This window comes from Nuphar pumila, chromosome 6 (assembly GCF_984573655.1).
Source record: "Nuphar pumila chromosome 6, dmNupPumi1.hap1.1, whole genome shotgun sequence".
Classification (NCBI taxonomy): domain Eukaryota; kingdom Viridiplantae; phylum Streptophyta; class Magnoliopsida; order Nymphaeales; family Nymphaeaceae; genus Nuphar; species Nuphar pumila.
Window position 1 is genome coordinate 32,730,128 of NC_143254.1, and position 14,227 is coordinate 32,744,354.

At 41.5% G+C, this 14,227-nt stretch overlaps 1 protein-coding gene and 1 pseudogene across 1 annotated transcript; one reads left to right on the top strand and one right to left on the bottom strand.

Annotated features, from left to right (window-relative positions):
- Positions 1–1,280: 1,280 nt before the first annotated feature.
- LOC149834565 (beta-glucosidase 44-like) lies at positions 1,281–9,218 on the top strand. Its single transcript, XM_090010192.1, has 9 exons — positions 1,281–1,350; positions 1,467–1,538; positions 1,611–1,698; positions 2,402–2,654; positions 7,880–8,016; positions 8,130–8,347; positions 8,429–8,460; positions 8,556–8,658; positions 8,886–9,218. Exons 1-9 carry the CDS (start codon positions 1,290–1,292, stop codon positions 9,164–9,166), a joined length of 1,245 nt encoding a protein of 414 aa, XP_089866318.1. The 5' UTR covers positions 1,281–1,289; the 3' UTR covers positions 9,167–9,218.
- Positions 9,219–11,751: 2,533 nt separating this feature from the next.
- On the bottom strand, positions 11,752–13,124 carry LOC149834566 (anthocyanidin 5,3-O-glucosyltransferase pseudogene; annotated as a pseudogene).
- Positions 13,125–14,227: the final 1,103 nt, after the last annotated feature.

Consider the following 14,227-nt stretch of genomic DNA (forward strand, 5'->3'; position numbering starts at 1 on the left):
AAACCGCACCTAAAGTTTTATCCATATCCAAAAGTTTTTGATGTTTTGACATGCTGAGCCCCCCGTTGGTTTCCTTTGTATATTTTTGTTGGTTATAAATGTGCCCAGATTTTCTCTTTGTCAAGATGGACACCACGAGTTATGCTTTGAATGAGCCCGGAGCTGTTACTAGGCCTAGTCAAGTCTCGGTCCACTGGATCACCTAGTGTGCCCCTGTCAATTACCTAAGGTGTCTTTGGGCCGGCGTCGCTGTCGGTGGCTTGACTCGTCTATAAATGCTCAAGTAGCAAGGCAACTCCCTGGGGCCAAGGGGTGTGCCCACAGAGGTATGTGCTGCCGGGATGGCGATGTATGGCAGGCTAAGTCCAGCACGACTAGGCCTCTGTCAGGGGGGTGATTTCTTCGGGTTATGAATCAAAAGGAAGAATACTTGTAAATCAACTTGAACGGTAACTAGGCTCCAGATAGCCTTGTTGACTCGTGTCAAGCTTGGGACACTCGACCACATACGTCTGCTGAGTCCAGATTCGATCTGTCAACCATTCCAAAAATTGATCTGTCTGCGTCTTTGTAAACTCATACTTGAGTACCACCAAGGTGGTATCCCATGTAGGAAGTGGGGTCCTGTACCAAGCTGAAGGCCCAGGTTCGAAACCCTCTGCCACATGGGGCTTAAGAGATATCTGGTAGGGTCTGCCTAACCCTAGCTTGTCTTTCAAAAAAAAGAAGTCGTATTTGAGTCATTCTAGACTGGGTTGACCAGCCCAAAGCTTTACTCGAGTCTTAGTGTTCACCTATGTTACATAGGTGCAGGTGTGGATACAGTAATGTGGCACTTTAATAAAACTTGGGTGCTGGAGTGCGGGGAGGGTATATATATATATATATATATATATATATATATAAACTGGATTTGGTTAGGGTTAACCGAATCTATTTTTAAATAAAAATAGACCTCAATGTAGTTGACTTCACCTGATACAAAGGAAGTTGTGTTCAAGTGTTGTACCTGCATGGGTGTGAGTGCGATGCCGGTGCGGTGTCCTGTTAGAAGAGTCCGTGTTACATAGGTGCTCACATGAGCTCGAGAGGAGAGAGTTTATAGGTTTTGAATATCGTGAAGGCATTGAGTTGAAAACTAAGTGTTAACTTACCGATTTCATAGATTTCAGTGGTAGGCCTGTAAGGAAGGGTGGTCGTGATGCAACGGTTCCTCGTCATTAAAAAAAAAAATTACCGATTTCCGTGACCATGATTTTTTTTTTTGTACACAGGAGGACGTGAACATCATGGCCAACCTGAACATGGACGCTTACAGATTCTTTATTTCTTGGTCGAGGATTTTTCCAGGCAATTATCAGATGACACTTTAACCTCTTTCACCAGCTTGTCTATTCTTTCTAGTGCTTTCTCCTGCAGCCATTCAACACTGAATTGATGCGTGTGACTGTTTTTTCATAACGTAGAGGGAGTCGGAAGAGTGAACCAAAAGGGTGTTGATTACTATAACAGGTTGATCAATTACTTACTGCTGAAAGGTAAGGAACGAACTTCCTTCTTCTGATGCTATCACTACCTGGAACTGTGATGATGACAAGATTTGTTTCCAGGTATTACACCATATGCAAATCTCTACCACTATGATCTTCCGCAGGCGCTCGAGGAAAAATACAATGGATTGTTAAGCCACAGAGTTGTGTAAGTTTCTGTTCATAACTTATGTTTTTTTCCTTGATACATTCAATTAGGGTTTCTATGAACCGGGGCATCCTAATTCTTGCACTTACTTTTAGTACTCACACTTTGGATCTATGTCACATGTATTGTGTTCCCTTAGATACCAGTCATATCAAAAGCTTTATGAAAATGTCTGTATCACTCTATCTGCAGCCGTGTCCATGTGACATTGCTTTGGATGTATTTTTCTGGTGAAAAACCATGATTTTTCAACTTGTGAAACTTTGGTACATTGGAAGTCATTGATTTCTGCATAGATATCACAATTTCGTGACCCAAAACCACTTTTTACTAAAGAAACCATTTAGACCATATATATCTACAGGCCCAGATCCACAAAAAACCCAAAAATATGAAAAATAGTATTTTTTACTAGATAGTATGGTATAGTCAACTGTATAAGATATGGTGGGCTTTACATTTGTTTTATATCATGAACATGTGAATTAAAATGGCTCAATGGGAATGGTATTTATGGCAGTTATTCAGCCAACTTGAAATGCAATCCATCTACTCTGATATTAGATGAAGGCTAGGCCCTTCTTTTTTCCTTTTTTTTTTAATTTTCTGGTGCAAGTCATCAATGTAAGAGTCTATTCTAGTGGTCCTATATTGTTTGCGAGTGTGTTGTGCTTACACATTGCTGGTTTATTCTTCATTTCAGGAAGGACTTTGCAGATTATGCAGATTTTTGCTTCAAGACATTTGGAGACAGAGTGAAGAACTGGATGACTTTCAATGAGCCCAGGGTTGTGGCTGCTCTTGGTTATGATAATGGCTTCTTTGCACCAGGAAGGTGTTCCAAGCCTTTTGGCAACTGCACAGCTGGAAACTCAGCAACTGAGCCTTACATTGCCGCTCATAATTTGATCCTCTCTCATGCTGCTGCAGTTGAAAGATATCGGACTAAATATCAGGTTTGCATCTTTTCAAGCAGACATTGTGAAACAAATGCTTTTATGCATCTTCAATCTAATGTAGTATAATTGTGTTTCCAGCCAACTCAAAAAGGCAGGATTGGTATTCTTCTTGTAAAATAAAAGAACACAGCAAAGAAGCAAAGGAGAAGACTTTACGTGGTTCAGCCAGTATGGCTTACATCCACGGTACAACCAGAGAGTAATCCTTAATCCTTTTTCATATGAAGAACAACAAATACAAAGGGCTTAATATAGCCCAGCCATAAGAGGCGATAAGCATAAGGAAAAGGAAAGCTAATCTTTCCAAAAAGGAGAAAAGAAAAGCAGCTCAGGTTGCACAAGGAAAGACAAACTTAACACTCCCCCTCAAGTGGGGAATGTATATCAAAACAACCCCACTTGTTCAAAATGATTTTAAATTGAGCACAACTTAATCCCTTAGTGAGAGCATCGGCAAGCTGATCTTGACTCTTGGTAAACGGAGTACATATTTCTCCTTTTTGAATTTTTTCTCTAATATAGTGGCAGTCAATCTCGATGTGCTTCGTTTTTTCATGAAAAATTGGATTGGCAGCAATATGAATAGCAGACTTGTTATCACAATACATATTTATTGGCAATTCAATGCTAACTCCTAATTCAGTGAGAAGAGACTTGGTCCATATCAATTCACAAGTAGTAGAGGCCATTGCACGATATTCGGACTCAGCGCTGGATCTTGAAATCGTGTTTTGTTTTTTGCTTTTCCAACAAGTAATATTTCCTCCAACAAAAATACAATATCCTGTGGTAGACTTTCTGTCTGAAGACCCTGCCCAGTCGGCGTCAGAGTAGCCTTCAATTTTATGATGGTTATTTTTGATATAGAGAATACCTTGCCCAGGACTACTTTTGATGTATCTGAGAATACGATCAATAGCGTTGACATGGCATGGCTTTGGATCATGCATGTATTGGCTAATAACGCTGACAGCATAAGCAAGATCAGGTCTTGTCATAGTAAGATATATAAGCTTTCCTACTAGCCTCTGAAATTGTTCAACATCTCTTTTTGAAAGACTTTATTCATCAGTATCGAACCTGACATTAGTCTCAATAGGAGTATCGGCAGACTTAGATCCAGTTTTACCTGTTTCTTTGAGAAGATCCAAGGCATATTTTCTTTGAGATAGAAAGATTCCCCTTTTTGAGTAGGCAACTTCTATTCCAAGAAAGTACCTCAATTTTCCTAAGTCTTTAATATCAAAGGCTTCATGAAGGTACCTCTTGGTATTGAGAATTTCATCCTCATCATTTCCTGTTATTAATATAATATCATCAACATATACCAATACAACAGTGAGATTGTGACGATTTTTAAGAACAAAGAGAGAATTATCAGAAATACACCTTTTGAAACCTTTTTTCTCAAGAGCAAGACTGAGTTTAAGATACCAAGCTCGTGGAGATTGTTTTAACCCATAGATAGCCTTTTTTAATTTGCAAGCAAGTTCTGGATTTCCTTCTTGGGGGTGTCCAGGAGGTAACTGCATATAAACTTCTTCTTCTAGATCTCCTTGAAGAAAAGCATTTTCAACATCAAGCTGAAATATTTTCCAATTATAATTGCAAGCCACAGACAAAAGAACCCGAAGACTATTCATTTTGGCCACTAGGGCAAACGTTTCTTCATAATCAACACCATAAGTTTGAGTAAATCCCTTAGCTACTAGGCGAGCCTTAAAGCGCTCTATAGTACCATCACTCTTATATTTTGTTTTATAGACCTATCGACATCCTACAGCCTTTTTATCTTTGGGTAGCTTGCAGATTTCCCAAGTTTCATTTTTATTTAAGGCATATAATTCTTCCATCATAACTTTAATCCAAACATCTTGACTTTTTGCCTCATTAAAAGTGCCAAGTTCTTGCACAATAGAACTAAGAAAAGCAACATACCTTTTTGAGAGATTGTTGTAGCCAATGCATTTTTCAATAGGATGCTCAGTTGTCATGTAAGTGACAAAATCTCTAAGATAGCTTGGTGGCCTAATAGTCCTCTCAGATCTTCTTATAGATTGCTCCTCCGACTGATTTAATGAGTCACTTGGCTGGGTGGCTTGGATATCACTTGGCTGAGTATGAGTTATAGCTTCAGTGTTGCTAGCTTCAACAGGTATCACATCATCAAAAGGGCTTGGCTGAGTATGAGTTATAGCTTCAGTGTTGCTATCTTCAACAGGTATCACATCATCAAAAGAGCTAACATTAGGAAGGACAATAGAATCAAATATATTTTTCTCCCCCTGATGAAGATTTTTGGTTTCATCAAAGTTTTCTGAAAAATAGGGAGCAACTTCATCAAAACTAACATCTCTAGAGATATATAAACGACTATGAGTAACATCATAGCATTTATATCCTTTCTTGGATGAAGAATATCCTAAAAACAGGCACTTAATAGCACGAGGAGTCAATTTGTCCTTTTCATATGGGCTGGTGGATACAAACACAGAACAACCAAAAGTCTTAAGATGACTAAGACTCAATTTCCTTCCTTTGAGAATTTCCATCGGAGATTTTCCATTAAGACGTTTACTAGGGAGTCTGTTGATTAGATAACATGCAGTAAGAACAGCATCACTCCAGAAGTATTTAGGAACATTCATTTGAAAAAGTAAGGCTCGAGTTTTTTCCAACAAATGCCTATTTTTCCGTTCGACGACTCCATTTTGTTGAGGTGTCCCAACACAAGAAAATTGATGGTCAATACCATTTTCTTTTGCAAAAAACTCAAAGAACTGATTTTTAAATTCAGTTCCATTATCAGACCGAATAGCTTTAATTTTGGCTCCATATTGAGTCTCAACAAACCTGTAAAACTCTCTGAATTTAGAAAGCACTTCATTTTTGGTTTTCAACAAGAAAATCCAAGTAAGTTTGGAGAAATCATCTATAAAAGTGACGTAGTATCGAAAACCAGAATATGAATCAATAGGGGCTGGTCCCCACACATCAGAATGAATCAATTCAAACATGCAAGAAGAAACAGTCTCTGAAGTAGAAAAAGGACGACGTGATAATTTTGCAAGTCTACAAATATCACAATTATTGCAATCAAACTTATGACCAAAAAATAAGCTTTCAAGAGCATAATTGGATGGATGTCCAAGACGAAGATGCCATAATTTACTCTCTTCTCCCCTTGACATGAACGCTCTACAGTTTTGCTCAAGAATATAAAGCCCATGAACTTTTTTTCCTTCACCAATCGTCCTCCTCGTCTTGCGGTCCTGAAATAATACATTAGTTGAAGAAAAGGTGACAGTACAATCGAAGTCTTTAACTATTCTGGCAACAGACAACAAGTTTGATGTAAACTGAGGAATGTAAAGAACTTTGGAAATAGTCTGATTGTTAAAGAAGTGGATTTTTCCAATCCCTTCCACTTGAACGACTTTTCCATTGGCAACAGTAACAAGTCTCTTTCCATGATCATAACTGAAATCTTCAAGAAGAGAAACATTTTTTGCAATATGTTCTGAAGCTCCACTATCAATTATCCAGGTGTCATAAGAGTTAGAAGGCATACCTTTATTTGTAGAGCTTATGGCAGAATGGGAGAAAGTAGTTCCGGTCTGACCATCTTTTAGAGATTGGAGAATATCAAAGATCTTGTCTAAAGACCGAGTGTTATCAGATCTTTGTTCTATAGCAGCATGCACCAGTTTTTGCTTTTCAGTGCCAGGTCGACCATGTAGAACCCAACATCTTTCACGAGAGTGTCCCTCTTTTTTGCAATGAGTGCAGAACCATTTCTTGTTTTTAGCCTTTCCACGATCATCAAGAGTTTTCAAGGCTTCTGTTTTAACACTGAAGGCAGTTTTATCAGGAGTTTCAATCCTGCTGACATGGTTCATAACCTTCCTTCTTGATTCTTCTCTCATAAGAGTAGCAAAGACAGAGTTTAATGAAGGAAACTCAGAATTCATAAGGATCTAGCTTCTCATTTTTTCAAAATCAGATCCAAGGCCAGCGAGTAATTGAAAAATGCGTTTTTGCTCTTTGGCTTTATGGAGAAGCCTAAGATCAGTGATAGTGGGAGAATAGGAGTCCAATTCATCCCACATCATACGCATTTTACTAAAGTACTCACTAAGAGGAAGATCACCCTTTTTTAAATCATGTATGTCTTGAGATAATTGATATATTCGGGCAATATTATATTGTTCTCCATACAATTCACTAGCTGACCGCCAAACATCTTCAGCAGTATTAAGAAACAAAAAACCTTCAACAATTTTTGGTTCCATAGAGTTAAGTAACCATGACATAACTAAGTCATTATTGGATTTCCAATCATCATATTTTGAATCTAAAGTACCGAGATTAGTGATTTTCCCGTTTATAAAGCCAAGTTTAGATTTGCCACTCAAATAGAGTGAAACGGCTTTAGACCAAGCAATGTAGTTTGTCCCATTTAATAATATAGAAGTGATTTTGGAGCTAGGGTTGACCTGTTCATGCACAAAAACAGTTGTGCTGGATGAAGACTGACTAGGATTTTCATAATGTCGATCCGCCATGATAAAAAGAATGACAACCCCTCTAACTAATCTGACAAGCTTCAGCCCTTCTAACCGATCTGATAAATTTCAGCAATATTAACCCACTATTCGGACAATACTGGTAGCAACAAAAAAACACAGACGACTATTCTTGGATATGCAGCAGCGAACTCTGAAGAGGCAAACACAAACAGGGAATGCAGCAGCAACTCTGGCTGGAAGCATCAATCAGAAATCTGCAGAGGTCTTTTGAAACACAAAAGAAGCGTGACTGCCTTCTCTCATTCAACAACCTGTTATCAGATCCGGGTGCTGGAAGGCATCAACAATCAACAAAAAAATCCGCAGAAGTGTCTGCTATCAGATCCGGATGCTGGAAGGTGTCGGCTATCAGATCCGAACACTGAAAGTCTCCACAATGATGATCTGGAATAGCAGCAGATCACCCAAACGTGCAGGAATCCTGAGAGCTTTGATACCATGTAAAATAAAAGAACACAGCAAAGAAGCAAAGGAGAAGACTTTACGTGGTTCAGCCAGTATGGCTTACATCCACGGTACAACAAGAGAGTAATCCTTTTTCATATGAAGAACAACAAATACAAAGGGCTTAATATAGCCCAGCCATAAGAGGCGATAAGCATAAGGAAAAGGAAAGCTAATCTTTCCAAAAAGGAGAAAAGGAAAGCAGCTCAGGTTGCACAAGGAAAGACAAACTTAACACTTCTGGATTTTGTTTGGTATGAACCTCTCACAAGATCAAAGGCTGACATGCTAGCAGCCCAACGAGCAAGGGATTTTCATTTTGGTTGGTGAGCACCATTACTAAATTAAGCTTGGAAACTGAGAGTTATGGCCCGAGTTTGTGATTTCTCACTTTCATTATATCATTGGTTAACCAGATGGGGTTCTAATCCTTGCATAGGTTTCTTCATCCCATTGTATACGGTGAATATCCAAAGACGATGCAAAACATCGTCGAAAATAGGCTGCCAAAGTTCAGCAGTGAGGAAGTTAAGATGGTGAAAGGGTCCATTGATTTCCTTGGTGTTAACCAGTATACTACTTACTACATGTTTGATCAGCATGTTAGCAACCAGAATGCGACTGGTTATCAGAATGATTGGCATGACGGATTCGCATGTAAGTGTTTGTTTTACAAAATCTCCTTCAGTAAACATTTTTATATACTAATGATTATTGACAAGATGAAATTACATGTAAATGCTCGTCACGGGGTGCCGATAGGGTCAAGGGTAAGTTATCAATTCTGCAATATGCATTAGCAGTAGATAGCTGTATGAGTTTTCAAAGATCACCTATGTCTAACTGGATCAATACTGGATGGCAGGCAAACTCATACTGGCTGTACATTGTACCATGGGGTATCAACAAGGTTGTTACATACATTAAAGAACGCTACGGAAATCCAACCATGATCCTTTCTGAAAATGGTGGGGAATTACTTTAGTTTACTGTTATTAGCACTAAGGAATATGATTATATCATATGTAGATATTTCATCATCGGTTCTTTCTTCTTTTTGGTTGATATCAGATTTAATGAACCACCAAATTAATGATCCACCAAATATTCTAGCTGTAAACAACTTGATAGTTATCTATTCTTTCTTCTTTTTGGTAATGATTTGTTGATGGTTAAAGAAAAATTTGTTGTGCAGGAATGGATGACCCTGGGAATGTTACACTTCCTGCTGGGTTACATGACACCACAAGAATAAATTTTTACAGGAGCTACCTTACTGAGCTGAAGAAAGCAATTGACAATGGAGCTAATGTGGTTAGCTACTTTGCATGGTCTCTGGTTGACAATTTTGAATGGAGATTGGGCTACACCGCAAGGTTTGGCATTGTCTATGTGGATTATTCAAACCTCAAGAGGTACCCAAAAATGTCGGCATACTGGTTCCGGGAATTACTTCCTCGCGATCAGAAGAACTAAATGATTGGCATGATTGGAAGAACTGAGAAATTATGTTCCCAAGTAGTAGTAGCATTAGTAGTACTAGTACCACTAATATAGTGTGGTGTTATGGTAGTAGCGGCTGGACTGCAATGCCAGCAATCTTTTGTTCCTTCCTTTTTTTTATCCCTTAAGCTAAAGAAACAAAGTTTATGAAATCACGTCTTTTCATTAGGTTTGCTAAGATCTCCACGTTATTTGTGCCTTACATATTGTGCCTGACTATCTAGAGTAATTTCACTTGGGGCCCGTTTGTGTGCAGCAAAAAGCAGCGCGAAAACGCACATCCGTCGATGCGTTTCTGCGGGGCCAACAGCACGCAAACATCGGTTCCCTGGAACCTGAAATCAACGCAGTGGAATAAAGTGTCGTGGAACCCTCTTTCTTTCTGGGCATGCACATAAACCAATTCATCAAAGAATTTCACTATAAATCGTTGTTGAAAAGCCGGATAACACTATAAATCGTTGTGGGGCTCGTTGGAGACCCGAAAATACTACAAATCGTTGTAGGAAAGCCCGATAACACTACAAATCGTTGTTGGAAGGCCCAAAAAAAAATTGGTCCGGAGGGCGCTGCCCCTCGAGCCCCCACCAGGGGCGGCTCCTCTGGACCCCCGCTCGCTGACCGCGCAGCAGGATCCGCGCCGGGGGGAGCCCCCGGACCCCCCTGTTGTAAGGGCAAAAACACTAAATCAGGCTCCACAACGAATCAAGTTGAATGATGCTACCCATGCTGAGAGGAGCCCTCAGACCCCCCCCCCCCTTCTGTAAGGGTAAAAACTCTGAATCAGACTCCACAACTCTTCAAGTTGAACGATGCTACAGTCAGTGTCCAGGTCAGTTGGTGTTTGATGGAGCAATGTAGGATCGTCTGTTGGATGTGCACAGAAATAGAGAAAGAAGGGAGAGAGAGTGAGAGGGTTGATGTTCATGGCCTTCTCCAGAGAGAAATCTTTGCCTCCCTTGATTTCTTCTCTACAGAGAGAGAGAGAGAGAGGGTTTTACAGTATTTTACGGAGAAAGAAGAAGAAGACTTTAAATGAGTCAACATCATCCTCGACTTTCTGGATGGAGGACATGTTTGTCCTTTTTTTGAACGGAGAAATAAGAAGAAGACTTTGAAGAGTCAACATCATCCTCGACTTTCTGGATGGAGGACATGTTTGTCCTTGTTTTGAATGGAGAAAGAAGAAGAAACTTTGAAGAGTCAATATCATCCTCGACTTTCTGGATGGAGGACATGTTTGTCCTTTTTTTGAACGGAGAAAGAAGAAGAAGACTTTGAAGAGTCAATATCATCCTCGACTTTCTGGATAGAGGACATGTTTGTCCTTTTTTTGAACTGTTTGTTTTTTCTTTTTTGAATAAAGAGCATTTTTGTCATTTTCTTAAACCATCACTTTATGAGAAGAATAGCAAGAAAGGGTACTTAAGTCTTTGCAACAACACCAGAGTCCGATGCAAAGTTATGTCAACATACACGGGAATAAGAGTCCCATGTGCTTGTATACGTGGTGCTCATTCAAAGCCCCGAACACAGACGTGGGATTCAGTGAATCATCGGGGGGGGGGGACATACACCACCCTCTCCAATAAATCTATAGAGACTTTAAATCATTTCATTTATTTTCTACAATAATTACAAATACCCTGGAATAAGGGATGTGCTTTCTACCCGTCTGCGTATGCACCACATAAAATCCTTTTCTATGCACTAGCCATAATCCAATACTTTAACATGCTAATGTCAGGTTCGAACCTTGAAATAAGATCTAAATATGCATTAAGATCATATTTCAGATTTGCTAAGTATGTCAGGGAATGAATAAAACCCTAACACATCAAAGAAGAAAAAACCACAAAACTCATTTTTGATAGAGGTAAAATCCCACATCATACAACACCAAAAAACAGAAAAATCAAAGATGAAACAAAGTTAAACTCTAACAAGCCACCTCTCCAATCACCCAAAAAAATCACAGAATAAATTACACGATGCCCTGCTCAGCATAAGCCTTTTGTGTGAATTCATTTTCCGATGGGGATGGTTGGAAAAGAGTCTGTGCAAAATAATATCTCTTTCATAGTTTGTGTTATTGCAAATAAATTGCACGCCTTTTTATGATTTTGCACCGAAAACAGGTGTTGTGACATAAAAACAGGCCCCACTGCGGCAAACGCAGACAAGAGTTTCCCTTTTCCCGTGGAAACTGGAAAGGGTACCACCCTTGTTTTCACCTCTTACATAGTTATGAGGTTTCTGAGATGAAGGCACCAGATCAAACCCTGCCGGTGGCTTTTAAAGGTGGGCCGAGTTTCTCCACGTAAAAAAAGGCACTCAAATGCTAGGAATAGTGAATACATAAGAAAATTCTATCAAAAATTGAAATAAATACCCACACCAAGCTAAGAAGAAAACCTTAAGGGTGTGTTTGTCATGCGCGGCAAACTATAGGGGACCTCTCAAGGCCTGACGAACGTCCTCTTTGGGACACTATGTCCATCCTTCAAATTTATTTATTTTTTTTTACGACGAAGGAAAACCCTCAACCGAGAACCGGATCACTTAATGGTCCATTTTTCAATTAACAAAGCCAGATTTGTGTGTGAGGAACCACCTCCTCCTTCCATTGCCTTCCTTGCCAGCTCTTTCATTTCCTTCATCTTCTCCCTCACCTTCTTACCTTCCTCACCGTCCATCAAACTCCTCACTGCCCTCTCCAACTCCTCGCCTTTCACTAGTGCCTCCTCACTGCCCCGACCCTCCCTTTTCAAACCCAAACCGAGTCCCAAATCATTCACCAGCTCGACCGCGTTCATCGCCTGCTCCGCGTACAGAGGCCAAGCGATCATGGGCACGCCGAACCACACGCTCTCGAGAGTAGAGTTCCACCCGCAATGCGACACGAACCCACCGACCGCCGGGTGCGACAGGATTGCGATCTGTGGAGCCCACCTCGGCCAAACCAACCCGCGGTCTATGGTCCGGTCCAAGAACCCGGCCGGCAACACCTGGTCCAGGTCCGCGTCTCTTGGCTTGGAGAACCATGGAGCCCCGGTCTCCCGGACCCGGACCGACCACAAGAACCGGTGACCGCTCCGCTCGAGCCCGCACGCAATCTCCCTGATCTGGTCCGTGGAGAACGCGCCCATGCTGCCGAAGCATATGAAGACCACGGACGAATCGGGCTGTCCGTCAAGCAACTTGACGCACTCGTGGCTGGATGATTCGGGTCCGGATCCGAGACCGAGCAAGGGTCCGACGGGGTACACGGCGGGGTGCGGAAACCTGGCAGGCAGAGCCCGTCGGTCAAGGCCTTCATAGGTCGTGGCTGCAACTCGTGGAAGGTGTTGACCAGCACTCCGTCTAGTCGAGAGTAGAACCCAGCGGTGCTCACGAACCATTGATAGATCGGCTCCTTCTTATCTTTGACCGAAAGCGGTACAGCAGAAGCCGGAAACGGAACCCAACCCGGAATCTCGATCTCCTCATCCCTCATGTCCTTAAAATCCGACTGGTACTTCTGGTCGAGCGTCGGCATGTGGAGGACGAAGGCGAGCACGGCTGCGCTGGAGGTATAGAGGGTGTAGGTAGGGATGCCGAGATCGACGGAGATGCCGGTGACGGAGACGCAGAACATGTCGACGACGAAGGCGGCGATGGTGGTGGTGGTTGACAGAGTGGCGAGGATCTCTGAAAGAAGGGGCTTGTGTGCTTCTATGAAGCGGAGGTTCTGTACGAGGCCCTCTCCTTCCGGGGCGTCGAGTTGTGGGAGGTCGATGAATTCGATTGCGAGGCCGGAGGCGGAGACGGCCTCGACGTGGGAGGAGGTGGCGGAGGAGGATAGAGCCGCAGTGAAGGGAGGGCGGATGAGGAGGATGGTGACGGAGAGGTTGGGGGTGTGGTGGAGAATCCTCTTGGCGAGCTCAACCATGGCAACGAGGTGGCCCGCTCCGGGCATCGGAAAGATAACCACCTTACTTGCCTTCATATCTCTCTCTCTCTCTCTCTCTCTCTCTCTGGGGTTGATGGTTCCCTTCGAGAGCCTGAAAGGAAAGTACTCTCCTTTTATGGTTGAGTTGGGCAAATTTGTATCAACTTTTTTTATAGTTCACTTAGTCAGGTTGATGGTTCTCTTTAAATTTTTTGCTTTTGTTTTTATAGTATCAATTAGTCATTTTTATCCGAAAATGACTTTAGGTAAAGGAACTAGGGAATTCGAATCCAAGACCAGTATGGTCTGAACTCATGGTTAAAACAACTATTACGAGTAAAAGGATGGCTTCTATTGTAGTGTCATGGGTGTCGTAGTCACTCGCCCGCTGTCTCAAAACAATCGTAAGCCTATTACTTAATACGTTTGTCCTCCTTATTGGGGAGGGTGGTGTATGTTCTCCCCCGATGATTCAATGAATCACACGGCTGTGTTTGGGGGTTTGAATGAGCACAACGTATACAAGCACATGGGGCTCTTATTCCCGTGTATGTTGACATCACTTAGCATTAGAGTCCGGTGTGGTTGCAAAGACTTAAATACCCTTTCTTGTTATTCTTTTCATAAAATGACAGTTTTAGAAAATAACAAAAATGCCTTTCATTCAAAAAAGAAAAAAAATAATTCAAAAAAAGGACAAACATGTCATCCATCCAGAAAGTCGAGTATGATGTTGACTCTTCAAAGTCTACACATCGAAACGAACCTTAATCGTTTCGCCGATGGTGATCCGGCGAAACAATGGTGAGCCAATGATCCGATGGTGAGCCGACGATCCGATGGTCATCCGACGAAACAAACCTGAGCCATTAAAAATGTCTGTTTGAACTTTTCATCGTCATCTTCTCCTTCCTTCTCCGTAAAACACTGTAAAACCCTCTCTCTCTCTCTCTCTCTCTCTCTCTCTCTCTCTCTAGAGAAGAAATCAAGGGAGGCAAAGAGTTCCCCCTGGAGAAGGCCATGAACATCAACTCTCTCGCTCTCTCTCCTTTCTCTTTCTACTTCTGTGCACATCCAGCAGACGATCCTACATTGCTCCATCA